A 27,193-nucleotide genomic window follows, 5' to 3' on the forward strand; every position below is an offset into this window, starting at 1 on the left:
CTAGCCGCAGAACAAAGTGTCGAGAGAGATTTGAAGAATAGATAGATCGGCGTGACTCGTCAAGTTCTGCCCCCTCTCTCTGTGTCGGCGACGCGGTTTCTCGGTGCCACCTTTCAGCCTTCCATCGCAGCGCAGCCAAGGGAGACTCATCAGGACTGAGCGACTGGGGTACCCTGTGAGGCTGCCGCCGGCAACCAGGCCATGTGGGGTTGCCAAGGACCCTTTTTTCGTAACTATTGATTAAAGAGTCTTGGAATGAAACCCGATAGACGAATAGTGCACATTGGGATGCATCTTCCGCGACTATTGCTAGCTTGCAAGCTACCAAGGGATACGGGTACCGGGGGTGGGATTCACTAGGTCGGCGACCTGACTCCGTTTTACACGGGGTATTATTATGAAGTTTGTGGCTGGGCGAGCATTTTGACCGAGCCTGTGCAGACGGTACCTGGCGGACCTCAATCAAGCTCTGATAGGCGAATAGCACTGTAAGCGGGTGATGAGGTCACCGTGCGACAGCTCTTTCGACTCCCTGTCCTTTTCCAGCCACTGTTGTCACCTCCGCGGCCGGCAGGCGGGAGGCAAGCAGCGACTCACCGCAAACTGCCTCCGCCAGTTCAGTCCTCGATGGAAGGGCAAGGTAGCATTTCATATTCTCGGTTGACTACTACATTCGCACAAGATGGTTTCCTTCTGGCCGTGGGGCGTAAGTACCTTACTCTTGATCTTGCGGCGCGCTTGAGGCGGTCGTCCTCCGCAGCCACCAGGCTAACACTTACCGTGTCGCAGAAGGATGATTCCTCCCCAGCCTCATTCGAGAAGGCGCTCTCGGCGCTCTCGGCTAAGATCACGGCTACGCAGGCTCAGCTCGACCACACCCGGTCAAGATCGAGGCGGGTCAAGGTCCTCTGCACGCTCTATCTCGGGTTCGCATACTTGGTCTATGCCATCGTGCTCATGCTGGTGGTTGGCTGGAGGAAAATGGGGCCCTTGGAATGGACGGGCATGGCGAGCGGGCCGGTGTTGATCTCTCTAGTTCGCTCCGTCACCACGGCCTTCTTCGATTACCGCATCGAGAGTCTGAACTCCCGCCTCAAGGACCAGCAAACCGAGCGCGCCAAGACGATACAGAAGCTCAAGGAAGCGACCAAATACGATTCGACTCTGGAGCTCCTGGAAAAATACGGCGGATCTGAGAACAAGCAGAAGAAGGGACAGAAGAAAGCTGAGGAAGTTGAGGGCGAGGCGGTGGAGGAGCGAGCACATGCGAAACGCAGGCACGTACCGCAACGTACCAATGTGCCACCACCACCCACAGCGAACATCCAGCGACCCCCGACCTCGGGCCCGGGCACCCCCCAACCGAGGCCGCACGGCGGATTTGGTACGCCGTCGCAGCCGCCGCCGCCGCCGCCGATGCAGCGCGACATGGATACGTCGGCCGAGTTTGCGCCAAATGCGTTCGATGGAAAGGCTCCCCCTCCGGCTATGCAGTACCCGCCTGCGGCCATGGCCCCGCCCACTGAGTCGCACTGGTACGATCGCATCCTTGATACCCTGCTGGGCGAGGACGAGACGGCAGCAAAGAACAGGATCGTCTTGATCTGCTCCCGCTGCAAGCTTGTAAACGGACAAGCGCCACCGGGGACCAAGACACTCTCCGACCTGGGAATGTGGAAGTGCATGGCATGTGGGGCTGCCAACGGGGAGATGGACGAGGGAAAGCGGATCGTGCAGGAGGTGCTGGGAGAGCGCGCTGCCGGGGTCAAGCCCGAGAGTGCGGACGAGGATGCGAGCCGAAGCTCGAGTGACCTTGTTGAGGTGGATAAGGACGTGCAGCTGACCGAGCCCGAGGCACAAAGCTCGGAGGCTGAGGGATCCGGAAAACGTAAAGGGAAAAAGAGGCAGTAGCTGTTTTGTCTTGCGGATGGTCTTCTTTTCTTTTTTTTTCTTTCTTTCTTTTTCTTTTTCTTTTTTCCTCCTCCTCTTTTCCTTGTCAGATAACGCACTCTCTTTTGCATCCCTTTGTCTCAAGTCATTGATCCTGATACCACTTTTCGCCAGCTCTTGGTCTTGTTAGGGACAATATCTCAATTGGCAATGAACCACGCCCCCTTACCTCCGTCCACAAAGACATTGTGCCGCCTGCGGGTTCAAAGAGGGCATTGCAGCACTAAGTGGAACGGACGCCACGGTGAAGGTTATAAAGTTTGGCACGCCGTGATTACTACTTAGGGGTCCAGGTCCTGTCTTCACTGTTGATCCTGGTTCGGAGGTTATTGTCATTCCGTTTCCCGTTTCCCGCTTGAGCTGTTTCCGCATACTCTATATCATCTACATACGGTAAGGCACTCGTGATGGCGTCCAAGCCGTGTCGGGAAATTGCATGCTCCAAGTGCGGTGCCAGTTGCCCGCTCAAGTGCATGGAAACCCATATTGGCCTATTTGTGTGCCACAATGTGGAGTGCCCCTTGCACCAAGGCCCGGTCCAGGTTGACACGCATAATGGGATAATACACGCGTGGCATAACGCACCTTACCCGGACGATGACACTGATGTTGGTTACGGATACGGGAAGAACCAGAGCAAAAGCCATAGTTCCCAACCGCACCGCGACGACAAGAGACACAGGGATTACTACGCTTCCAACACTGGTCAAAGGAGATCGTCATCCAGGTTTAATGGTGGACCCTTTGACGAAGATGGTTTCGTGTCTGGGTCTTTGTTTGACACGGAACACATGAAGGAAAGAATGATGAGGGGCATCGACTTTGATCCGACGAGGGTCGACCGAATCAAGCGTTACTACTACCCCACCGGCGACAGGAGCCGGCCCAAGAGTCGCAGTGGCCGTGCTCCGTCTCAGCATCGGCATCGCTCCTCAAATCTGGAAGATGGACGCTACTAGAGGCAGGGAGAGTCACGCTGGTACCAGTACATCCGAACCGGGGGCTCTGGACGACAGGGATCATCAAGGGTTGTCCCTGGAGGTGGGTTGCAAATCAGCCTGTCTGTTTGTTGATATTTTAATTTGGGGTCACGAGGCCAACCAAAATAGGGACAAGGCGATGTGTTTGTGTTTTCCTTCAGAGCGGCGTTGAGAGGGTGGTTTGGGCCTCAAAGCTTGCACTCGTTGGGCTGCAGGCGAGTACGTGGCTTAGATACGCTGAGCTGAGCTGTAATCCAATCAATGAATTCCACACGCCCGAAATAAATTGTTTTCTCCATTCGCAGATTTTCCCCACTTGTCTTCTTTGTTCGAGTGCATGCAGCAGTCGGCAGGGCGGACGTGCAAAGGTGTAGCCATGGGGCCGGTCCACGTCGTCGGCCAGGTGTCCCAACCAACGGTGCCCGGCTAGGTCAGCCACGGCGATGGCACGCCTTAGGGCGAACCGTTCCTCTTCTGGCTTCCGCAGCCTATCGGAGCGAGGACCCAGCGCCCGAGGTGCCTGTTTCGTGTCTCCACGTGGGCGCCTGCTGTAAGGTGGGCGTCTGCAAATCAGATGGCTCGAGTCGCTCGACAGTGTTGCTCTTTGCTGCGAGACCAGTTCGCCCTGCCCAAGGGCCGCAGGACCTGTTTGTCAAGCGATGGGCTGCCACGCAAAGCTTCCGGCTGTTTCGGTCTGGCTCGGCACCTTTGCTCTGCAGTCCATACGGCCAAGGCCACAACTTTGTGGTGGCCTTCTATTTGCCGGCTTCCGTACCCAACTTCCAGTCTCGAACCTAATGCCTTGCCACTTGGGTTGCACTTCCGAATGGTGCACACACTCGAAACTCGCAGTTTGGCACGCTCTCAGAATGAGTATTTAGTTTCATGCAGTCCGCCCTGACGCTGGGTTGCCCTTGTTCTTTCTTTTCCTTCTCCGTGCTCAACGCCATTCTAGACATCTTTTCAAGCCATTTGCTCACAGATACCATTACGCCAATGTTTGAGAGTCTTTTCCTCGTTCCTCAAGGTGTAGCAGCGGCGCTGCAAGAGAAGCTCAGGCAACATGGACACGCACGACGACCCGAGTACTACTACCACTACCACCGACTACGATTCAGGTGACAGTGAGGGCGTCGACTACGTCTACGAAGGCCAGAGGTGCGCCGAGAAGAAAACCGCCAAGGCGAGGAGCCCCAGGCGGAGGAAGTCTCCCAAGGCCAAACCTCGCGGACCCGCCAAGTGCGTGTGTGGAGGGATCCGGGCGGACGATGATGCCGAGATCACCGTCTTCGAGGAGGACACAGACACCGAAGATGACCAGCCCCATCGCAGCCGCCCCACGAAGCCTCGGCCGTCCGGACCTCATGGTGGCTTGGCGAGTGAGGAAAAGGGGCATCACAAAGCCGATAAGAAGAAGAACGCTGAGAAGACGCATCGTGCGCGGACGCCCTACATCGAAGAATACCCTGATGAGCTGCCGCGGCCCACGATCCTCTTGAAGGAGCACAAGATCCCACGGAGGTTCTCCACCTCGGACGCCAAGCGTGTCCGGGACTCCGAAGATCGCTCATCGACGTCGGGTTCCAGGGGTAGGTCTCCGGGTAAGCGCCTGCCACCTCGGGCACCCCACCGGCCTTCCAAGGCATCACCCAAACGTCCCGGCCATCGCAAGCACCGCGTTGATGTTCCCGAAGATCATGGAGGTAAGTAGACTCTTGCATCCATTTAGAGGTGACGAACCAACTAACATCCGACAGACGATGGCACCAGCTCTGATGCGGAAGAAGGTTCCTCGGACTCGGGGGAGTCAGTCCTGCCCCCACCGCGTCGGCTACATCAGGAACGGGAAACGGAGCCTGTGTCTACCATTGCTCGGAGCTCGGCGTGGAATGACACCCACCAGTCAAAGTATTCTTCGTCATGGCCGCTGCATGATGGGTCCCACTTGCGCCGGAAGCAGCCGCGCCGTAACCTCGACGACAATAGCGATGGGGAAAGCGAAGAAGACCCCTTCAACAACGACGGCAATTTTGACGAACACCATCGCCGGCGGCAGGCTCGGACTACCTCGTTCCGCGAGAAAGGCCAGGAGCGCAAGCACTCGGAACCAATCGAGCGGGACCGAGACCGAGAACACAGAGTGCGCGAGAGATCCCGCACACGCCTTCGTCCAAAGACCATCGTTAGTCGTCCTAGCATGGCGGCAATGGACCGGGGAGGCCCTCGCTCCGTCGCCACAGAGTACTGCGAGGTCTGGCGCGGCCGGGCAGAGGACTGGGAATCTCCCTACGTCTCGGGCGTCGGCAGTGACTGCGACGACATCGAATCGGACATGGACGAGGCCATCGAGCTTCTGCGTCTGGAAGACTTTCCCTCGCGTACTTCCTCTCCTTCCCTCCTCCCCCCATTCGGAGAGAGAAGGAACTTCGGCTTCCAGGCCATGACCCGCTCCCCGCCTCCGCCCTCTTTTGGGTACATGAGAGACCTCTCGCCTGCCCCCCACCCCAGCCTCTACCGGAGTCGGGCGCGGACGGGCCCGAATGGGATATTCTTGTTGGAGGGGCCGCCGACTCTGACCATGGAGCCAATGGCCATGGGGGAGGAAGAAGGCGGGAGTGACATGCGACACCCCTCGCGCGCGTTGGGATGGCCGAGGCCGGGACCTCCCAGTGCCAGGGGCCAGACATACCCTGGCCCGGCACCGCCGCCGCCGCCGCGGTCCCGGGGAGTGTCGCCCATCTTCTCGGCCAGGAAGACGCGCGAGTTCCTTTCACCGAGGCCGACGAGGGCTGCCCGGTTCGATTTCGACACCTGGAGCCGCGATCGCGCCTCGAGCTCGCAGGCCCTGGACCTGTTCTAGAGAAGGGCAGACCCTCGGTCTGAGCTGCTGGACTGGGATCGGTACTCGGGAGAGCGAAATGCAGCGGTACAAGCTGCTCGGCATTCTGGGAGTTATGGGAGTTTGGGCGTTTCGGAAGCGGACTTTGGCATGCATTTTTACCCTCCCACCCCACATTTGCATTTACGTTCACGGCGTTTGAGAGGGATATCCCCGGTGGTTGGCCTGCCTCAGGGGGGACGCTACCATCATAATCATCATGTTGATTCTTGGAGGGAAGGGTTGGAGGAGCACATGCGGGGAGATTGACATTATCACGGTCTGGCGTAGGTTAGATAAAAGGGGGCGCGTGGCATCAGGATGGCGTTTGATTAAATGGATTGGAGTTCCTACGGAATCATTATTCGGCTTCGGGACTTTCTTGGGACTAATGCTCGGGTAATTGGGGAGGATCATCATCAGAAAGTGGCCCGGTAGACCACACTCACGCTCATTACCAGACATTTCCTTGCGTACTATTCCGTACTTAGAACTTCGGCTCGAGGGCTATCATAGCGATAGTTTGGCGCTAGAGCTCTCGAATCCAGCGTATTATTCTTGAACTTTGCGTCCTGATGATTCCCAAGAACTGCGTGAAACTTGATTCAGGGGCTCAGGAGTAACGGTAAGAAACTCGATCAAATCCTCTGCGATCATCTCTATGAGACCATCGAAATGGTATTCAGGGATCATGCAGGGAAGTGTTACAACTCACCCTTCTCTCATCATCGCGCAAGCAAGATGGGGTTCCCATGGAGAGAGATCTCGCCGGATACCTCTCGGACCGACGAGATTTTTCCATTGTCCCGAGTTGTCTCTCACTGGCCGTAACACGGCCGTTCTTCTAGCCATTTGCCTTGCCCCACTCCTCTAAGCGCTTGATAGTTATGTCAGACGCGGAGGAATTTTAGGATACGCCAGGCTGCTCTCGGTTAGTGAGGTATCGGTCCTCGCCAAGCCGCGTAGTGAAGCTGCTGTATATAAGGCGGCAACTGTGAACTCGTTCATGAGACATTTCAACTCTCGTCAACACAGAACAACTGCTCCAAACACAGTGCTCTACCACCACGATGCCGACTTTTCAAAGCCCAGTTGACTCGGCAAGTCTCTTTTACCGCTACTATGTCCCCTCCGGCTCACCACACCGGCCAGCAACGACATTAAAGCGGCAGCCGCTGACCCTGGTGTTCCTCCACGGCTGGCCCATGTCGTCTCGCATGTTCGACCAACTGATTGTGCCCCTGGTTGAGACGCACCGCTTCCCCGTCATCGCGCCCGACCGGCGCGGCTTCGGCAACAGCGACTGGAGCACGCCGGCGACGGGGGAGGTGACGTTTGACACGTTCGTCGCCGACCTCGTCGCGCTGCTCGAGCACCTCAGCCCGGGGCCGTTCGTGTTCGTGGCGGCGAGCATGGGGTGCAGCGAGTCGGTCCTCGCGCGCGCGGCGAGCGAGGCGGTGGGGCGGCAGTGCCGCGGCTTCGTCTGGCTGGGGCCCAACATGCCGTACAGCGTCGCGTGCGACGAGTGCCCGGGGGCGCCGGCGCCGGCGGTCTGGGACGCGCTCGTCCACGGCTTCCGGCAGAGCGACGGCAAGGACTTCATCGCGCAGCAGGTCCCCGGCGTCTTCCGCGTCGACCTCGGCAACCCCGTCGGCGAGCCCACCCTCCGCTTCTACGAGCGCCTCGTCGGCCAGGCCGACCCGGTGGCCATCGAGCGCACGGCCATCATCCTCCAGAAGCCCATGGCGGAGGAGCTCAAGAAATTGGCTGCGGCGGACCAGGGAGAGAGACTGCCCGTCTTGATCTTGCATGGTGACTCGGACGCCGGCATGCCGCTTGAGGTGAGCGCGGCGGTAGTCCACGAGCTCCTCCCGTGGTCTCAGCTCAAGGTGTACGAGAAGGCCGGGCACGGTGAGTATTTTTGACTCAACCCGACTGGATGATGCGCTGAACTAACCATGTGGTTTTAGGTCTTTACTTGACTCATGCGGAGAAGGTACTGGACGATTTGCTTGGCTTCCTCGCTGCTATTCCCACCAATGAATAAAATCTGTGGGTATGGGGTCTCGAGGTGCTTCTTTGATTAGATGATTGGGTGCGAGAGAAAAACGCATGTCTTTTTCTGGATTCTAGAACGCCTGGAATAGTATATACAGATGATCTAGTTGCGCCAGTGCCAGTACAGAATCCTCTGCGTATCAGGTTCGCCTGTGCGATGAATGATACTATCAAAGGACAAGTCACAGAACTGGCTCAAGGGTTACGCTATGGGAACCAGTTTTACAGCTCTGTTGGCTCACATATAGCAACGCGAATGAGACGGCTTCTTGGCTGTGCCTGTTGTGGTTGGTATAGGCTGGCAGAGCCTGACACCAAGGCAAGCTGCTAGGTCCTCGCCTCTCGCGCAGCTCGCCTGTTAAAATGTAGTTGGGGGGCAACAAGCCGGACTGACCGGCCGGACAACTCTGTAGCGAGGGGGATAGTGTTCCGAGTGAGCGGGTAGTATCCCCATAGACACGATGGGGTTATTGATCGCGCTGTGCACCTTACATAAATGTATTGTACATTAGGTAGATATCTACGCTCCTAGACAGTCGTTTGCCCTCCCCGTACCTAACTCACTCGCCGTCTTCGCCTTCTGCAAATTCGAGATACCGGGCCGATGGAGTGTACAAGATGGCTCCCAGGTTCTGCAGCCGGTGCTGCATGACCAGCCCTACAGCTCCTTCTTCATCCTGCTGCCATTTGTCGCGCCCCCAGTCGAAGTCGGATTCGTTGTCCCCGCGGACCCTGCTCTGACCAAAGTCAATCATGAAGACATGGAAACCCCCGTCCTCCTCCCCACTCTCTCTCCCATCTAGACCCTTGGCATCACTCGTCCGGTGGCAGACGATAAAGTTATCTGGCCGCACGTCCCTGTTGAGCACGCCGTGGTCCCCCAGCGAGCGTGCAATTTCGACTGCTTGGTTAGCGATGTCCTGCCAACTGCCCGGCGGCGCGTTGGTGCTGAGATCCCTCAGGCTGAAGCCAGGTATGTACTCCAACAAGACCCCCTTGATCTGGAAATGGCGCCGTTGTGGGTCGTCTAGGTAGACATCTGCTGGGGCCGCCTCGCAGTGAAGGACATCGACCACCATTCCGCACGACAGAGTCCACGGCTGTTGCAGTTTCTTGATCTTCACCTTGAGCTCCTGCTGTGGCGAGTCGGCGCCATCATTTCGCGCTGCTTTATCTCGACGTAACGCTACGACGCTCTTCACCTCGTACGGCTGCGTCAGAAAGATGCCTGGGGTTCTTTCCGGTAGTCATGGTTTGTTAAATTGCCAAAAATTGCCAAAATTAGGTCGCATTCTCTCTACTCACAGGCTTCTTTCGAAAGGATTTCCCGTGATGTGCACTCGTGATCTTGGTCGAGCTTGAAGAGTTTTGTGAGCAACAGGCGAGGGGTTCGCAAACGGGATTTACGTTAGTTACAAGTACTGACCCCTGATGTCGTGGGCTTATGAAGTTAATGGAAATTCTTGGTTACAACCAAGCTACTGCAGAGAGAGGTAGGAACTCACGCGCTATAGACTGTATTGGGATTCAATGCCATCCGGCGCCGTTGGTTGTCATTCTTGAGCCTCCCCAGAAGCCACTCCGGCAAATGGCAGTACTGTACCATGACCCACTTTCACTGATCCGCTTCAACCATCCAATCAAATTGCACGTTCAGTTGTCACGCTGGGGCTGAAAGCAAAGCGCGGGAACCCACACATAAGCCAGAAGATGAAGCGGTGGCTCAGCGACTACATAGGACTCGCGTTGGAAAACCTGATCTCAGGTTGGAAGTGGTCCCCAACGTTGGAGGCTGGTCGCTTTGGCGTTTGGAAGCCCGACGAGCATTCTGTCCCGTTGCCTCGCTGTGTACTTGCCGAAAGCAGAATTGTAACCCCTTTTTTTCGCTGTTCGCATTCCTTGACCATAGGCGGCGAAACATACAGTCACTAAGGTATAATCGATCCATTTCGACTCCGTGGTAAGAAAGTTCGTGAATGGTTGCTCGACCTTAGAATTCGTCGCGGTCGTCTGCGCTGTCAAGGACCACGGCCCATTTGCCGTTTCGTTCTCTAGGCAGCCAGCCAGACACATGCTGGTGGACATTGATTTTCTGGTTGGTTCCGGTCGGGCAGCTTGATGGCATCGGCAATCGTCATGAAGCCTTCTCCGACGCGCGCCTTTGTGCCCGCATGAGCCCCAAACACTCATGTATCGCTCTGCGGCGATCCGCTGAGGTTGTTCGATGGCCAACTGTGACTTGCCGACACCGCCCAGGCCTACGAGGGCCACGCGAGCGGCGGGATTGCGGGAGAAATGGATGGTTGCGGACGTTTGCAGCGATGTTTTCTGGCCGATGCAAGTAAGAATGTTAGCGGGGACTGCAGTGCCTCGGGAATGGCGTTGACCTTACCCGGCAGCAACGTGGAATCCCGTGTCGATTGATCCATAAATCAGCCTGGCTTCGAAACCCTGGTTACCGGGCACGAAAGAGGAGGATGGTATTTGCGTCATGGATGACAATCTGTCTTCGGGATGATGGTTGGATTTCCCCATGTAGTACTACTAAGCGTCATACCTGATGTGGTATTGCAGGACAGAAATTGCGGTGCTGCGGAATCGAGTCTCGGCTGACAGGACGCCCGGAGCGCAGAAGCGGTCTGTCTTCAGAGATAGAAGGTCAAAGGTTGGTGCAAGAGGCGGCCCAGGCGGGCCCACATGTTGATGGGGGATTATTGGTATTCAGGGCCAGTGGCAATAGTAGGCCTACCAGCCGTTAGCGTAGATGGAAGTGCTATCGAAGAGACATCGCCAGGCGTGTGGGACGGGTTGAGAAAATAGCAGCCAGTAACATAATCGAACGTTTGGATTCGACGACAAGAGTTGTGTAAGGGAAGTCGGCGAAAGATCAACAGAGTTTACTAATTGACGTCCCGTAGTGGCGTGGCCATCGCGGTCCCATTCCTTATAGAAGAACAGTAGCCTAGGTTAGGTATGATACCTAGTCTCCAGAAAGATTAATTAATCGATAATCTATATGTTTGCCAATAGGGCAACTACAACACCGTGGTAGTGTCGGAGAGATGCGCGATATAAGTCGACAGTAAAGTCGGGTCGGCTTATCTTCGAACAAAATCAGTGCAGCGCCCTTTTTTTCGGTGGTGCTGACATTGCCGCACCGGGCTGTTTCGAGCTATCATCAGCACCAGATTTTCACCTGCGGTTGCTACTTGAGGAATTGCCATCATAGTAAACCTGGATCTTGATAAAAGCCAATGGTATGACGTGGATGATCTCGATTAATTATCAGAGTAAATACCCAAATGGTCCAATATACCGTGGAATGTTACTGAAAAGTAGCTGGAGGTCTCGGAAGTCACGAGTCACATGTATGCTGGCAAACAGGCTACCGTTATGTAGCGGCCAACGACGACTGCCCTGCATCCGACTGCTGCCAGTGGCGCACATTGATATGAATTGTTGGTGACCGCCGTATGGACGTGCGGATGTGGTAGGGACTTGCGGCGACTGACTCGCACGGCGGATTACTTGAACAAGAATTCATCGGCCGATGTTCCAAAGAACCAGGTCCGCAACTCGGCAAAGGCGTCGAGGTCGTTCTCCTCCGACGCAATCGTCACGTCGGGGTTGTGCTATCCATACGTCCTTTTGGTATCCGTGTCACGAAGCACCTCCCCAACGCGCCGGCAACTGTCAAAGTCTATGATGACCCATGTGCCGTCCTCTTCCAGCATGATATTAGCGGGCGTGATGTCGTTGTGGACCAGGCCGAGCGAATGAAGATGTCGGATACCATCCAATATCTTGCCTAACTGCGCCTTCATCCCATCGTCAAAAAGCGGCCGTCCGCTGAGCAGGAAGGCGGATTTGTTCAAATGTTGAGGATTGATTTTGTCGAGCAATGTCGAGGCGTATCTCTTGAAACAGAGGCCCGACACCCGCCCTCGAGCTTCTTGACAGCCATAGTAGGAGGCGGCGTTTGGATGAGGATGTTTTTGAGAATCTCGCACGTCTCAACTTCACGGAGAATCCGTCTCCCAAGGTCTCGGTCACTGGCATAGTCGAAAAGACTTGGTTTCTTGACGTAGAAGCCCTGGCCCGGCACCACCGTCCAAGAAGGCTTCACCTCCGGCCCTCTGCCGTCCGTCTCCAATCATTTGACGTCGTAAAGCTGGGGGAGATTGGGAGGTGGCTGCCGTCGATCCTTCCACTTTCCGAAGTACAAGACGTGGTTGTGCCGCACAATGCCCTTTACGCAGTTGAACTCGAGTTGCCGCCGACAATCTTGAATGCTTCACTAGACTCAACGATCTCCATGTCTATGAACCGTATTGGGATGCTCTGTGTGGGGAAGCTAGCAAATACGTTGTAGGATTGATGTGTTGGGACCCGGTTGCTGGGCTCTTGGCGGATACTGGGCGCTTTATAGTTTCGGAGCCAAGAAGCAGACCCGTTGTCAATCACCATGCAGGTCCCACTTCGGATGGGACGACAACGCCGCTGAGTGGACTATTGAATATGCGGTTGAGGGGAATCTCGATGCTAGACTCCGATTAGCACGGCTGACAGAGATCCAGATAATTAAACGTAGCAAATATCCACAGTAGTTCTCCGTTCAGTTTATATATGAACGTGAACACATCTTTGCAAGTTAGGCAGTCCGTTATCCGCAAGGATATAAACCCGGTTTTTGTCATAACGGTACTAGCCTGAGGGCCGGAGACGATCCTAGGCTTCGTCAAAGGATTTGTGCCATTTGTGTTGGCAGATTAGGTACGTTTTGCCATTCTCGCCCACTGTTTTTCACGCTCATCGGGCATGTTCTTGGGAGTGGCACTGGATTAAGATGCGTGTAGCCATAATGGAAGCTACTCTAGGTGGCAGTGGATTGGGGTTCAAGGTCTGTCACATACCAAATTCTGACTTCCATTTCATTGTGGAGAAACCCCGTTTTGCGTGAGTCGGACGCTCCCCGACGCAGGCCATGTATCCCAATAATATCTTTCTTGAGCCCAGGATCTGTCCTTAGAATACTCCGTACGAAGGTAAGTGACAGAGAAATTCCCAGCCAACCCCGTCACAATCGTGCTTCACCCAGGAGTGAAGTATTGAACACAGATCCTGGCCGTGCTCGTCGCACTCATCCCATTTCTTGAAAATTTAAATGACCGCATGCATTAAACTGGTACTCTGCCAGACTTGGATTCACATATCCGGGATGAGACCTATCAATGCTTAATATACCATCTTTGGAGTAGGAGATGGGGCCTTCCATATCCTAGAGATACGTCGCCGGAAGGCTTTATTTTACAAAGGACGCTTGGAGTGCAGGAAGATTTGCTGCTTTCGAGAGTCGCGGATGGCTGTTCGAGTAGCGGCGTTTAACGACGCTGCTATATACGGGTTGGAGTCAAGGGAGAGGAGGCACATAACTTATAAGTTTTCTCTTCATATCGCAGTTCAACTTGAGCATATCCACACCGCACCCACACCTGACACCGGGTCTGAACCCTTTCCATGAATCAAATAGTCACCACGGTATCCTCTTATACTGCGGGGTCCCTGGCTGAGCTTCCTGCCCCAGAGACCGGGCATGAGAACCCTGAAGACTAGACTGTGGAGATATTGCACTTTATCTCGTCTTTAACAGAGTTGTCTGGACTTAGGAAAAACTAACTTGCGTGGTCAGGCAGATTCGTCAGCTTCATCCTCGGCCTACAGAATTAGCTACCGGCTCAGCACCCTTCTCGAGTAGCAGCTGGACCACAGACTCTCGCCCCCGAGAAGCTGCAAGGTGCAGTGGCCTCTTCCGAGCGCCATTCTCGGCCTCGATAGCAGCACCCTGTTTGAGCAGCAGCCTAACCACTGCTTCGCTCCTAGATCTAGCAGCATAGTGTAGCGGTCTCATCCCATCCTCATCCTCGGCCTCAATAGCGACACCCTGCTCGAGCAGCAGCCTAACCACTGTTTCGCTCTCAGATATAATAGCATAGTGTAGTGGTCTTATCCCATCCTTATTCTCGGCCTCGATAGCGGCACCATACTCGAGCAGCAGCCTAACCGCTGCTTCGCTCTCAGATAAAACAGCATAGTGTAGCGGTCTCAGCCCATCCTTATTCTCGGCCTCGATAGCGGCACCATACTCGAGCAGCAGCCTAACCACTGCTTCGCTTCTGGAATCCGTAGCGTAGTATAGCGGTCTCATCCCATACTTATCCTCGGCATCTGTTTCAGCCCCTTTCTCGAGTAGTAGCTTGACTATAGATTTGCAACCAGCTCTGACTGCTAAGTGAAGCGGTGTCCATCCCTGGTGGTCCCTAGCCTCGGTTTCGGCGCCCTTCTCGAGTAGTAGCTTAACCGCGAATCCGCGGCCAGCTTTTGTTGCTAAATGGAGCGGTGTGCGTTGCCAGCGGTCCTTGGCCTCGATTTCGACGTCCTTCTGGTTCTCGAGCAGTAGGTTGAGTACCCCGTCCTCATTGGAGGCGTTGTCTACATCTGCTATCGCCGCCAGGTGTAGAGGAGTCCTACCGTCACGGTTGCGCAATCTTGTTCTTGAATCTCTCCGGAGAAGGGTGACTACATCGGTGCGCCCTTTGTAAACAGCCCAGAGGAATGGCGTATTCCCTGAGCTGTCCACAGCATCTATATCTGCACCCGCTTCGATGAGAGACACCACGGCTGCAACACAGCCGTGCATCGCTGCGAAATGCATAGGCGCCCTTCCATCGATGTCGCGTATGCTGACTTTCGCCCCTGCTTGTAGGAGGCTCTGCACGGCTTCGTTGTCGTCGTGAAACTGGCAAGCATAATGTAACGGTGTTCTCCCACGGATATCTTGTTTGCTGACGTCGACTCCATTTACCAGCAGCCCCTGCAAGGTGTTAAGGAACCGCTGGGCCGCCGCATAATGTAGCGGTGTCCAGTTGAGGATGTCCATCCCATCCATTTCAACCATGGGTCTTTTTATCGTTTCTGGCAAATACGAACAAGCAAATGAATTCTCGCAAACCTTGAAATGAACATCGTTGAACTTGAGCAGCACATCTTGGACTTGCGGAGGCCTAGTATTTTCGATAAAGGAACAACCCCAAGGGCGGCCCTGTGCCTGATACAAGCCGAGAAGCCGTGCCACAATATCAGCATCGGCGCTTCGCAACTCGTCATGAAGTTTCGATTTGAGTTGTTCTAGCGCTTCATCATCCACTGTGAGATCTTTGCCAAGGTGAAGACTTCTCCTCAATTTGATAGCATCGATGAGTGCTTTCAAATGTTCCATCAACAGGGCGGTGGCTTGGGCGACAATATCGTCTTGCACTAGGAGTGTCCTCGCTGTTCGGAAGAGCCACAAATACATATCAGCGGCCTCCTTCCAATGTCCTCGTTCTTCGTGTGGCTTGACATGCAACCGAACCCACTCAATGATGCTGTTCGCGTGTGGAAGTTTCTTCGTCGCGCTCAGTGCGGGAATGATGGCGAGGTAAATTTCCTCCGGGCTTCCGAGCCCGGTGGCTTGGATGTCTTGAGCCATCTTCGAGAGTCGTGTATTGTGCAATGCAATTGATTACCACGCCCGATCGTCGTTCGTGTCGTCTGTTTGCGTAGACCGAACATCTGCTCCTCCCTCGATGGGCTTCTTCATTTTCTTCACCGCAGCCCACATGAAGGTGGAAAATATGTGCTGGGCGTATAATGGTTTAAGAGGGCTGTATGATTCGACAGTCAAGATTAAATTCGTCGCCACGGTCTCCTCGTCAGGTGCTTGTGGGGACTCCGCCCGGGTTTTGTAACGCGCGTCCGGGTTCCAGTTGGGCGCGCACCCGACCATTCGATGGCCCTCCACCTCGATTCCAGGTTCACTGGCTGTCGGCTCGTACCTCTCTATCAGTTTAACTCTGACGGCACCATCAGGCATCCACCACTTGAGGTCTTGGTATAGGGCCGCCGTGTATCCGCCTAGAAGTTGGAGGCTGGGCTTTGCTGACGTCCCTTTCCGCAACCACGCATCTTGCGGACTTTGTCCTTCACCCGGAGAAGTTTCCCGCCTCTGGTCATTTGTCTCCTGTACGGGATTCTCTTGCTTGTCGACTGAATATAGCCACAATGAAAGCGCCGCTTCAAACTCGTCGGAGGAGGCCCTCCAGCCCCTGCTATGCCGCTTGATATGAAAGTGAATCGGCTCGCAGTCGGACTGTTCATTCGGCCAGTATGCCCCTAGAGACCAAGTAAAATCGTCTTTAGAGTTATCGCTGAACAGGGCATCCATGGTCTCCTCGATCGCGCGGGCTAAGGAAACGGCTTCTGCAGATGCCGGGCCCGGCCAGCCGGCGAGCTCACCAAGGTCTCTCCTGAGCTTCATTACTCTCTGAGTGCTTGAGGAGGAATCACAACATTTCGGAACCGGGTATTGTTCGTCACCACGCTTCGTCAAGTCTTCTACAGCGGCAATTTTCCATGACCAATTGGCATGATCGGTAGGTTTTGAAGGCTGCAGCCAAGGAGCGTTCGGGTGGTCTCCAAGTGCCATGGCCAACCAATCTAGCTCATGCCTAGATACGAGGGGCAGAGCCGTTGGATTGTTTGCGAGATTTCGACGGACCCAGGCTCTGAGGGTGGTCATGACCATGATTGCGCCAAGCTGCGTAACTGAGGCTGACCAGTGCATGCCGCGCAGACCGATGAACTGTACAATGAAGCCGCAGAGAGTGACTAGTACGCCTGCGGCGGTGACGGTTGCTCGGGTATTGGCACTAGGATCTGAACGGGCTTCCGCTGCTCCCGTGTTTCGTCTTTGGTCCCTGCTGGTACGGTGAGAGGTGGTGACCAGAGCCTGTGCATCTTGAGGGAAAATAGCAAAGGGCTCAAAAGCTTGATCATTGACGGTTCCAAATTTCTGCAGCCAGATGACTCGAGCCTCTAATCCGGGCCCCGGGCGGTACCGTGTTTCCGATGTGCTGCTCTCAACAACGTGGGCACAAAGGAGTATGCCAGTAACCAAGAGCAATGTTCCAGTTGCGGTGTATGGAAAAGCATAGTCAGCGACAGGTCTGTCATCCTTAGGAAACATAAGGTAACCAGTGGCTAGTCCGCAATACACAAGGACGGCGAATTGAAGGACGATACCGAGTGCTGCGACAAGATAAAGTTCACCCCGCCCTACTTGGTTGTGGAGGTTGAGGGTGAGGTTCGGTGTCGCGGCTGCTGTGTTTCGAACAACGGCTAGAGGGGAATGTTCTCCAGGGATTACGGAGCTGCCAGTCTCCGGGTCTTCCTGCCGAAGCTTGCCGGTGATGCACTCCGGAATGGTTGGTGCTATAAAAAAATGTGAGGTAATGGCCACATAGGATGGACGGGCTTTACTGACCTTGCTTTTTAAGATATATTTCTTTCTCATCATCTCAAGCCTCATTACCCGTGTCTCCCGCTTTGGACAGAGTTCCTCCGCGAGATCCTCATTCTCGCGATTCACACCACAACCTTTGGGCAGCAGAATAACGAATTCCCGGATCGGCCCCGAACCCATAACTCTAACGATCTCCTGGCCGTTCCAGAGCTCACACACTTCGTTAGATGTAGATGACATCAGCTCGGACTCAGCGACGGCATAGTTCTCTCGTGCCCTTCCAATGATGGCTTTGAGCCACGACGGGCCGCCGACGCGGATGGCACCCACGATAGCGGTGATGATTCCCAAGGGGGCCATAGCCAAGATGATACTATCGGCCCAGCCTGTGGATTGGCTCATGAATTGCATCGTGACTCTTTCTCCGAAGAGTGCCAGCAAAACTGAGTGCAATGCAATTGTTAGCATACGGACCGCGCTAAACCGAACTACATACACGTACGGGGGCCAAGTCAGTGAATAGATTGTTGGAAAAGTCATCTCCAGTGTCTGCGACCACGCATGTGACAAAGCAGACTCCGACAAGGAGCCAAAGCTTCTCGGCGGACAACATCTTGATGCTTGATATCGACGGAGTGAAAGAGTCCGGTCCTGACATTGTTATTGCTGGGTAGCCCCGCTCAAGAGCTGTTCAGCCGCACACACGTGCAATCGTGGGTATGATGCCTAGAACCTAGTGCACAGCCCTTAACTCATAAAAAGACAGTGCGTCCACGGTTCCGAATTCGCATTGTCGTATTTTCGACCTCCAGCTGCTGCGCGGCTTTAGGCACCACCAGACTTTTCAGGCATCAATGCATCAATGTAGACAATGTGCTGCATCATCCCGCACTGCCTCTTCCCATCTCAGGTGGGACATCAAATTTAACCTCACCCGTATCTCGGTACAGTACCCGACGTATCTACAAAGCTGATGGATTTCAGCGGGCCGCGATGGCGCCTCGAAGCATCCAAGATCTGGCAGCGCGGGTGCGTGGAAAACTGACCCGACGCCGCGCTGGCAATGCTCCACAGCAGCCACCCACTCCCGCCGGAACGACGGCTGCAACCCCACCGCCAGCTGCCACTCCCCGGGCTGAGCCGCCACCGCCACGCCCGTTCGACGCCGCCACACTCTGGTCCAGGGTCGAGGACACTCTGAAGCAAGAAAACAACGATGCGTTTCAACAGCTCGAGAAGATCACACCAGGCGACATCCCAGACCTGGCCGGTCATGTAGCGGCCGAAATGGAGCGGCGACGGTTAGATATGGAGTTGAACCAGTGGTGTTGGCCGCGAGCGCTCAGAAGAGACGAGGGCAAGCTCCGCGCCAGCATGGAGAAGATTGCAAGCTCGGCCAAGCTCGTCAAGCAGACGTTTGGAGGCCTGGTGGATCTTGATTCGACGGGGTATGCAAAGATGGCCTGGATTCCTTTCAGCGTGGTGCTCGGTGTAAGATTCGTTGTGCTCTCGTCTCGTCTCGGTCGTGCCGCCTGGACTGATCATTTTGTACATCACCGCACCGGTGACAGCTCGTCTCTCTCGAGACCGAAAAATACTCAGCCGCTTTGGCAGCTTGCGACACCGTCAGCACGATCATCTACGAGTACGGCCAAGTCTTCGAGTCGTACCACAGGACGGGCAAAGCAAACCCGGAGCTGGAGAAAGCGATGGTTCAGCTTTACTCCAAGGTGCTGGAGATGGAGGTGATGCTCTGCAAGCACTTCAGCCGAGGGGAAATTTGTAAGTTGCTACGGTTTCTCGGGGAGGAAGTCATACCTAACGTCGGTTTCAGCGCAGTTTCTCAGAGCGATTCCGGGTTTAGATGACTGGGACGGCACAGTGAAAGAGGTCGAGAGACGGCGTGGCAATTGCAAGGCTATTGTCGAGACAATTATGCGGAACGGTAGTTCCCCAAGATTCATAACTTGACATGATTCCGTTTTGCACATCGCTAACCGTGGCACAGTGCTTGTTGATGCCGGTGAATCTCTAAAGACGATTCAACAGGCTATGCAGGACGACATAGCTGCACGAAAGCTGGCAGGTACGATCTCAAAATCGGCATGCATTAACGCCTTTTTGAAACAACTGCTGAGAATTGTGAAGCCGATGAATCGCTGCTTGCGAAGCTTGGCAAGGACCCGTTGCCCGATCGTATAGCGGTCCTCGACGAGACTGGCATTGGAACCGACTACCCCCGTGCTGGGGAGTGGCTGATAAAGGATGATCCAAGTTTCACAGATTGGAACAGTTCGGCCTCGGGGCTCAACGTATTCTGGCTCCATGGCCCCGGTGGGTTATACTCCCGATTCATTGTCGCCGCCGAGTAGCTGACTGTTGACGGGCAAGTGGGTTTCGGCAAGACATGTTTGACGTAAGGAAGTCATCCCATCAAGTCCCAAAATGTGCCATTGACTGGCTCCTAGGACCCTCGTCGTTGAGAAGTGTATAGAGAGGTCTTTCTTGGTTGGCGATGGTCGGGAAAAAGTTGCGTACTTTTATTGTGCAAAGGTTGCTGGTGTCGAGCCCAAGCCTGCCGAGATCTTCCACTCCCTCATCCGCCAGCTCGGTTGGTCATCAAGGGACAAAGGTCTGGACAAGAGAATTCCCTCCTCGTGGACACATCCAGCCAACAACAAGCCAAAGACCAAGGCGACGTCTGAGGAGGTATTCAGACTACTCTTGGAGGGTTCTGATGTGACAACTACCATTATCATTGACGCCTTGGATGAGTGTGCAGAACCCCAGGCCCTGCTAAAAAGTCTCAGAGCCCTCAGATCCACCAGCGAGTCTTACAAGTGTGTGCGACTATTCGTTTCGAGCAGAGAGAATATCCCCGTCGAGCAGTATTTCTCCGGCCCGGGGTTTTATTCGGTCCAGATCGCGCCGGAGAAGTCAGCCGGGGATATGAAGGCCTTTGTCGAAGGCTTCATAAATACGCAGTGCGCTGGAGGTAACCACGAACTGGCGAAACCCGAGCACGCTACGCAGAAAGAAAAGCTTGAGACCGTCCTTGTCAAGCGCAGCGATGGCTGGTAAGTCGATGATAGCCTCCCCCTCTCCGTTTCGAGTGCTCAGTTGGCTTTGCCTGACTGAATATGGTAACAGCTTTCGATGGACCGTCCTCCAGTTCGGAATATTGTTCCCAGCCAAGCCTCGCACGTTTGACGTTGACGACTGGGATCAACGGATCCGCGAGCTGCGGGCAAAGTCGCTGAGCACAAAATCGGAGCAGGGCGACGTCGACCTGGCTGCAGCCTATCGGGAGATGTACGACCAGAACACGGGCGGCGAAGGGACCTTCCTAGAGAAGACCGTTCGCCGTGCGTTGAAATGGATCATTGGTTTTGAGTAGGTTGTTTCTTCTACCGCCTTCAAAGCTTTTGAGTGCCACCTAGAAAGCTGGACTAATCTCCGATGCACAGACGTAGGTATTTAACCTCGGACCCATCATATCATTATCGGGAAGTTTGGCTGTTGTCGAGTCCTCGGAGCAGCCGTGAACTTACCATCCGGCGGGCGTTCGACACTAACTCAAATCTGTAGATATCTTGGATATCCGTTTCCTAGTTGACGCTCTAGCGTCGGCCCATGTGGCAGAGCGCCTTGAAGCAAGCGCTGAGCCGTCAAAGAAGGTAAATGAGAGTTACATTCGACAAGCCACAAGCAATTTATTATCGATCCGGCAAACAGGCGAGGTGCGGTTTGCCCACCCGTCTGTTTTGGAATCTCTACAGGATTCGAGGGTTTTCCAGACGATGTTTTCAATCGAAGAGGCGAAAGCAGAAATTGCAGCCACCTGCTTGACCACATTAACAGGCATGATTACCACTAACAGCCTCCCACGCCCGACCGGTAGTGTGCTTGAGGGCAACTGGCCATTGCTCAGCGCAGAAATCGAGAAGTCGCACTGCGACTCCTTTACCGATTACGCCCTGGCGATGTGGCCTTTGCTTTGCAAGCACCTTGGAAAGAATGCCCGGTCTAGGCCACCCGTGGACCGAAGACTGGGATGCATATTCCTACCGACAGGAGGAAACCATTTCATGTTTCACGCCTGGGTCGACTGGATTCGCGACATCCATGCCGTCCGCACAACTTTTCCGGTTTATAGCGGGTTTGCAAGACCTACCGACATTATATGTGGCCTGCGCGGTGAGCAAGGCCCCTTTTTTCTTGCCTGCCTCCTCGGGTTGGAAGATATGGTCGCAGCCATGGTGAAGGAGTATCCACACCTTATTACAAAGTCCCAAGGCGGGATGGATGGACTGTATCTTGCCATATGCAGCACGGATGAAGCCACCGTCTCGATTCTCCTCGAAGCCGGTCTCTCACCAAATGGGTCAGAAACACACAACAAGTTTGTCCATGCCGCCATCGTCGGCATGGAAGATACAATCCGTCGGATGGTAGATGAATTTGGAGCTGAGATCAACCAGCATGATGAAAATGGAGAGACGGCTCTGGCTTCCTCATTGTGGCGGCATGACCGGATTGCCGAGTACCTGCTAAGTCGCGGTGCGTCTTCTACAGCGGGAGGAACCGACATCCTGGTTAAAGCTATACGCCGAAGGTTCACATTCAACGATGAAACTACAATAGTGGACCGTCTAATTTTGGGGGCTTCCCCAGAGCGGCTTGGGATGGCCCTCAAGGCGGCTCTCGATCGAGAGGTGGCAGATGCCAAGATTGTGGAAAAGCTGCTGGACGCCGGGGCGCAGACCGTCTTCCCAGGCAAGAAGCGGACGCAAAGTGCATTGGGCATGGCGATCACGCTCGGACACGGCAAGAGCGTCGACGTTCTGCAGTCCAAAGGGTTGAGACCGCACCCAGACGAGCTGCTTTATGCGTGGGAACGGGACTGGGCGGACGAGGTTTGGCACTTACTCAATGCCAAGATGCCTCTGTCGCCAGGCGTCCTGCGCTGGTATCTAGCGCGGGCGACTCAGAGGGTAAGCAGCGCGGAACAGGAAGATGATGAGATCCTAATGAGGAAATGGACCAATGTCGTTGGCCTTCTTTCTGACCTGCTTGGCAATGAAGCGGAGGGTCCAGAGGAGGAGCATGTGTACCAACCACGGGATGATGACGGCGACTGGGACGAGTCGGACTCCGAGGGGTCGTGGTATGGAGCCGTCGATGAGTATGACTCCTAAAGGGGCTCGGGTTAGGAAGCTCTGAGGCGATATTTGACCGAACAAGGTAAGATACCCCTATCTCCACCACCATCCACCCCCTCGCCTGTCACCCAGTGTGTATATGCGGTAACGCTCGGACCACCCCGTCTCGCCAGCCGTGCTCTGCATATTGACCTGCGGCTCACTGGCCCCTCAGCCACGGCAATCCTCAACGTACGGATCATCGCCTGGGAACCACTCCGCCGCATCTGACCCCAGTATCCGCTACTTCTGTCCCGCGCGGTCCTCAAAGTCGTACGCCATGGCGACCCGTTACAGCCATTGCCCGCTTCTGCCGGGAACTCGCCGTGTTTTGAGCACGCCGCGCTTGCCGTTTTCCAGTGAATCCGCGGCGAGGTCCGTCCGGCTATTACTACCCTCCTCCACCGGGTCGGCGAAAAGGACTCTATAAATCCGCGTGCGGGCCGTCATAGAGAATGGTATTCGCGCCTAGTGGGCGGGGTACAGCTGCACCCCGTCTTGGGAACGCCGGTCGCCGACCCGGAAGACCAAACTCTGCGCCTTGGTAATTACTCGATGCGGACAGCGCCTCCGACCTCGACTGCTCCTTCGCCTTTTTTGCTGATCGATTACGGTGGAGGGTGGCGGCTTTTGCATGGAGGGCATGTTGGGTGGTTGTGTAGTCGACGATGAGCTTCACGAGGGAGTTTGTCGAGGATGTCGATTGGGAAACGTGTGAATTACATTGGGTAAAGAAAAGGGGAAGATGTATTGTTTCGGTAGCGATGGTGGGGAAGTGGGCGATGGGAACCGTATGTGGAAGGCCGGAATATAGCGAGTCAGGATGGATGAGTGTTGTTGAATGACGACGCCCCAAGCCACTTCGCTCTGCGTCTGGATACCCGGCTTCAGCCTTCGTAATCGTATGTGCAGAAAGCCACCAGAGTGAAGAAGTTACTTGTGTATACAGTAGCCGGGAGCCCGCCTTAACCGTCTTCTCCCAGAGAGTGACGAGTTGGGTGGCTCAAGAGCGTGATGCTGTGATAATGATATACTGCGGTGGTCATCGAACTAACCTCTATTCCAGCTCCTCGCTTGCCTAGGGCTCACGCACATGTGCAGTCCTAATCAGGCATGTCTTGTTCTTGGGTGCTTACCAGCCGCGCTGTAAGCTCAACACCTTGAATCCCTTGTTCGCTTGGTGATCGGAGGTGGCCGCACGATGCATGGATCACGCGCCGGCGAACGCTCTAACATATCTCAGCGGATCAGCTGCATTACCACATGGCCGGAAAAGTCCTTGGCCCAGTGGGTATCTATCCTAACCCGTATGAAATACATAGCATGCGGCAGGCAATCGTTTTCAGCTGTCGCCATATTTGTTGCTTCGCATCTTCGAGAGCTCACTTTTACCACAAACAATGGAAACCTTTGAGGCTTGCTTACGACAAAAAAACGAACACCTTGCGGCTCTCAGCAGGTCTTTTTGTTGGCCAGCACCCACATCAGCACGGCCTTCCGCTGGACGACCACACATGTTAGTAGGGACCTCGGTCACTGGCGGATGAGGACCTACGCAAATCATTCCAACCTGTGTGGTCGTGGGTTTGAGAATTATGCCGCTTAGCCGCCTGACAGTTGCGAGCTCTGCAAACGGCCAGCATGGTGGTGGCAAGCAGTTGGATTCGAATCTCTGGCAACAAAGCATGGCTGGAGTTACTACTAGTTGAGGTTTGAATATAAAAGGGTGGTCAAGCCTCGTTCTAGGGATTGGTAAACCCCGACCAACTGCCCAAGAAGCGCAATACCCGAATCAGCGAAGGTATCCAACATTACCCTCCCTACCCAGACAGCATGCAGAATCACGGAGAATTTACACCAACGTTTTCAAAGGCCACCAGCGCCGCTGGCCCGGTTAACTCCAACAAATGCAGTATATGTGGCAAGAACTTTACCGGTGGTGCCGATGTTTGCACTTGCAACGACACTTCCTACGTACCTAAGTGAGGTACATCGCCCAGGTATGTTGCACTTCGTCCATTCACGGGTCAGCATGTAGTGAGTGAGCTAGAATCCAACAAGTGGAACCAGGCATTCGGTGGTGACCGTCGGTAGACCATTTAGTTAGGAAGAACTGTCCCCAGGGGATAGGGTCCCTCTGGTTAGAGTGCCACACTTCCCGGGATGGCGCTCCGGAGGCTGGAACTTTAACTTGGCGAGGAACCGTTTTTCTTTCGCACCATAAGTAGCTAGGGTCGTTCTGGCCATTGCTCCTTAGACAGGACAATCCATTCAACACCCTTTTCCACATTTGTCGCAGACGCAATTGACGAGCTGTGCGTGCTAAGTAGTCCCCCTCTGACTAGAGGGAGCTCTATCTGCATATATTGTTTTGACCCTGTTCAGGCTACAGGAGCCCAATCTGTTGTGGGTGTCGCCTGGCCTGTCTTGACTATCTTGTCTGTTTGCTATTTGGCCACCTTTGCCCCTCCCCATTGTTTTGCTGGGTGTAGATGTAGGGAACACCGAGAACACTTTGAGATGAGCCCGGATGGCCGGCTGATCGAGTGGGTCCGTCCAACCGGGCATCCGTCTTGGAATAACAAACATCAAAGAGCCTGGAAAAGAGTTGCGCGCTCTGACTAGATATACCTGCGAAGTCGTTTGCATTTGAAGTGGCCCCTCATTGAGGCACAGTCACAGATGCGCCTGCTGTTAGTGGAGCCGGCGGCTAGACGAACCGTTGTTCTCGCACGAGTGTCGACCTTGACACAACCTCGCCCATGACAAAGGAACCGAGGTGCCACAACAACACACAGCCGAAAACGTCCTCAGGCCAGCTGCAAGACTGGGCACATGACCTGGCAAATATTGGGGCACATGCCCATCTCATGTTTGAATTTATTTTCTTTTCGTTCCCATTCTTTTTTTTTTTTTTTTTTTTTTTTTTGCCATGCTTGGACCTTTCTCAATCAAGGCGCGAGGACCGTCGACACGGCCGTTTAACAGAGTATGCCCCAAGCTCCCCAGTACCCCATTGTGTGACTTACTCATACCTCACCCAAACCTTGTCGCCGCCAGGGACTACCCGACTCGTCAATTTCGCCTCGCGCAATGGCCGATCGCGACGTGGCTCCGGACGAGAACCTACTCAAGCATATCTTCGCCAGCAACCGGCCCTCTTCAATATCAATCATTCTGCAGAACTGGGACAAGTGCATGTTCACGGCCGTATTGCCAAATGCCCTCAGAAACTGTCGGCATTCATGCGTTGTTCGGTTGGAGGCTCAGAATGGCGAGTCCGCTCATTTTACCATGGTCGCTGCCATGCAGGAAATCGCTGCCACCTGCATTCCCGACCTTGTCCCAGAGACTCTCCAAGTCGGCAGCGCAGCCGACGGTCAAGGGAGAGAGTTCCAATTCTGTGTAATGGAGCTTGTCGAAGGAGTTACCTTGGAGGAAGCTTGGGATCAAATGACTGACGAGGATCGGAGATCTGTCACTACCGCTATTGTCGAGGCACTGTCAAAGCTGCACTCTGTACGACTTTCTGACGCCAAAGTCCAAGCAATTCTGCGTCGAGCACTTGGTGAAGGGAGCGAGGAGATCCTTGACAAGGCAGCCATGGGGGGGCCATTGACGGGATTTCTGAACGATGGGTCGTCTTTACTGTCTTCCATCGAGCAGAAGTGGAAACTGCGGAGGCCATTCTACACCATCCAACCCATCGCGGATCCGAAGGGACTTGTGATTCAATCCCATTTCGAAGATGTCGGGTTAATCACAGTCAGCGATTCAGACATGGAGCAGTGGCCGAAAGAAGCAGTGTTCTGCCATAACGATCTTACGCCTCGCAATCTAATCCTCCAGTGCAGTGCAAGCCCGATCGGAAATACGAGATACAAGCTCGCCGCTATCATCGATTGGGAACTTGCTGGCTTCTACCCGCCATCATATCAGCTAAGCCTACAAGATACCTATTTAGGCGGTGGCAACCGGTGTTTTTCGTTTTACTTGCTGCTCAAGGAACGAATGAAGGACATCGCTCCTCCCTCGCCGTCGCAGGTTGTCCTCTTGCGAGCTATGGAGCTTATCTTTGAGTCCCAGCAACGAAGGCTATCGGAGGGCACGAACATCCCGGCCCACATTCGAAAAAGATTCAGAGAGGCCCTGCGGTTATACCGGGACAAGAATCCATACGTTGGCCGGAAATGGGAAACGAAAGGGGGGTTACTCCCTGAGTTTTCGCGGGGCGATGCTCAGAAATTGGAGGATGATGTCGTTGCAGAGATGATCGGTAGAAGACAAGCAAAAGTTAAGCCAGCTTAGTTTTACCCTGTGAAGCGTTTGCCATATTTGATATTTTTACCAACTAGATACCTAGCAGTTGAACTCAGGAGCGACAACTGAGTCAGGGAAAACTATCACTCAAGAGCTTGATCCCTCTGATTAGAGGAAGCTACGTACTGTGATGATGCTCTGAAGGCTGGATCTTGCGGGAGACTATCATTCATTTTGCAGCTTACGTACGGTAGGACCGTCTAGGCTATTAATACTTAAACAGGACAACTCAAAATTCCGCAACTTTTTCCGCACTTGTTGCTCGCCGAATATGGGAGTTATTCCTTCCGCGCAAGAAGATCTCCCTCTGATCCGACAGAGCTCTATTTGCACGTGTTGTTTTGAACCTTGTGTGGGCCGTAGGAACCTTCTGTGGATGCCTGGCCTTGCCTGTCCAGTTATTGGCTGTCTTTTTCCTTCCCTTGTGTTATGGGTGTGGGGGTGTAGATGTGTGTTTTGCATCATT

General features: G+C 54.4%; 8 protein-coding genes across 8 annotated transcripts; 6 read left to right on the forward strand and 2 right to left on the reverse strand.

The window, feature by feature from the left end:
* Positions 1-682: 682 nt before the first annotated feature.
* On the forward strand, positions 683-1,911 carry MFIFM68171_02606 (uncharacterized protein; the record flags this gene model as incomplete). Its single annotated transcript, XM_071058028.1, has 2 exons — positions 683-706; positions 790-1,911. The coding sequence occupies 2 exons, from the start codon at positions 683-685 to the stop codon at positions 1,909-1,911; spliced, it is 1,146 nt and encodes a 381-aa protein (XP_070914129.1).
* A 2,082-nt stretch (positions 1,912-3,993) lies between these two features.
* Positions 3,994-5,790, forward strand: MFIFM68171_02607 (uncharacterized protein; the record flags this gene model as incomplete). Its single annotated transcript, XM_071058029.1, has 2 exons — positions 3,994-4,633; positions 4,688-5,790. 2 exons carry the CDS (start codon positions 3,994-3,996, stop codon positions 5,788-5,790), a joined length of 1,743 nt encoding a protein of 580 aa, XP_070914130.1.
* Positions 5,791-6,878: 1,088 nt separating this feature from the next.
* MFIFM68171_02608 (uncharacterized protein) lies at positions 6,879-7,855 on the forward strand (the record flags this gene model as incomplete). The annotated part of the gene is made up of 2 exons (XM_071058030.1): positions 6,879-7,719; positions 7,779-7,855. The coding sequence occupies 2 exons, from the start codon at positions 6,879-6,881 to the stop codon at positions 7,853-7,855; spliced, it is 918 nt and encodes a 305-aa protein (XP_070914131.1).
* Positions 7,856-8,426: 571 nt separating this feature from the next.
* On the reverse strand, positions 8,427-9,403 carry MFIFM68171_02609 (uncharacterized protein; the record flags this gene model as incomplete). Its single annotated transcript, XM_071058031.1, has 2 exons — positions 8,427-9,102; positions 9,372-9,403. The coding sequence occupies 2 exons, from the start codon at positions 9,401-9,403 to the stop codon at positions 8,427-8,429; spliced, it is 708 nt and encodes a 235-aa protein (XP_070914132.1).
* Positions 9,404-15,427: 6,024 nt separating this feature from the next.
* MFIFM68171_02610 (uncharacterized protein) lies at positions 15,428-17,819 on the reverse strand (the record flags this gene model as incomplete). The annotated part of the gene is made up of 4 exons (XM_071058032.1): positions 15,428-16,211; positions 16,521-16,693; positions 17,276-17,649; positions 17,699-17,819. The coding sequence occupies 4 exons, from the start codon at positions 17,817-17,819 to the stop codon at positions 15,428-15,430; spliced, it is 1,452 nt and encodes a 483-aa protein (XP_070914133.1).
* A 380-nt stretch (positions 17,820-18,199) lies between these two features.
* On the forward strand, positions 18,200-20,603 carry MFIFM68171_02611 (uncharacterized protein; the record flags this gene model as incomplete). The annotated part of the gene is made up of 8 exons (XM_071058033.1): positions 18,200-18,697; positions 18,778-18,988; positions 19,041-19,151; positions 19,215-19,292; positions 19,355-19,540; positions 19,598-19,622; positions 19,675-20,283; positions 20,357-20,603. 8 exons carry the CDS (start codon positions 18,200-18,202, stop codon positions 20,601-20,603), a joined length of 1,965 nt encoding a protein of 654 aa, XP_070914134.1.
* Positions 20,604-21,069: 466 nt separating this feature from the next.
* On the forward strand, positions 21,070-22,404 carry SHANK2 (SH3 and multiple ankyrin repeat domains protein 2; the record flags this gene model as incomplete). The annotated part of the gene is made up of 1 exon (XM_071058034.1): positions 21,070-22,404. One exon carries the CDS (start codon positions 21,070-21,072, stop codon positions 22,402-22,404), a length of 1,335 nt encoding a protein of 444 aa, XP_070914135.1.
* A 3,096-nt stretch (positions 22,405-25,500) lies between these two features.
* On the forward strand, positions 25,501-26,715 carry MFIFM68171_02613 (Aminoglycoside phosphotransferase domain-containing protein; the record flags this gene model as incomplete). Its single annotated transcript, XM_071058035.1, has 1 exon — positions 25,501-26,715. One exon carries the CDS (start codon positions 25,501-25,503, stop codon positions 26,713-26,715), a length of 1,215 nt encoding a protein of 404 aa, XP_070914136.1.
* Positions 26,716-27,193: the final 478 nt, after the last annotated feature.

The sequence above is a fragment of the Madurella fahalii genome, assembly GCF_045866475.1.
Source record: "Madurella fahalii IFM 68171 DNA, scaffold_1, whole genome shotgun sequence".
In the NCBI taxonomy this organism is placed as follows: Eukaryota; Fungi; Ascomycota; class Sordariomycetes; order Sordariales; genus Madurella; species Madurella fahalii.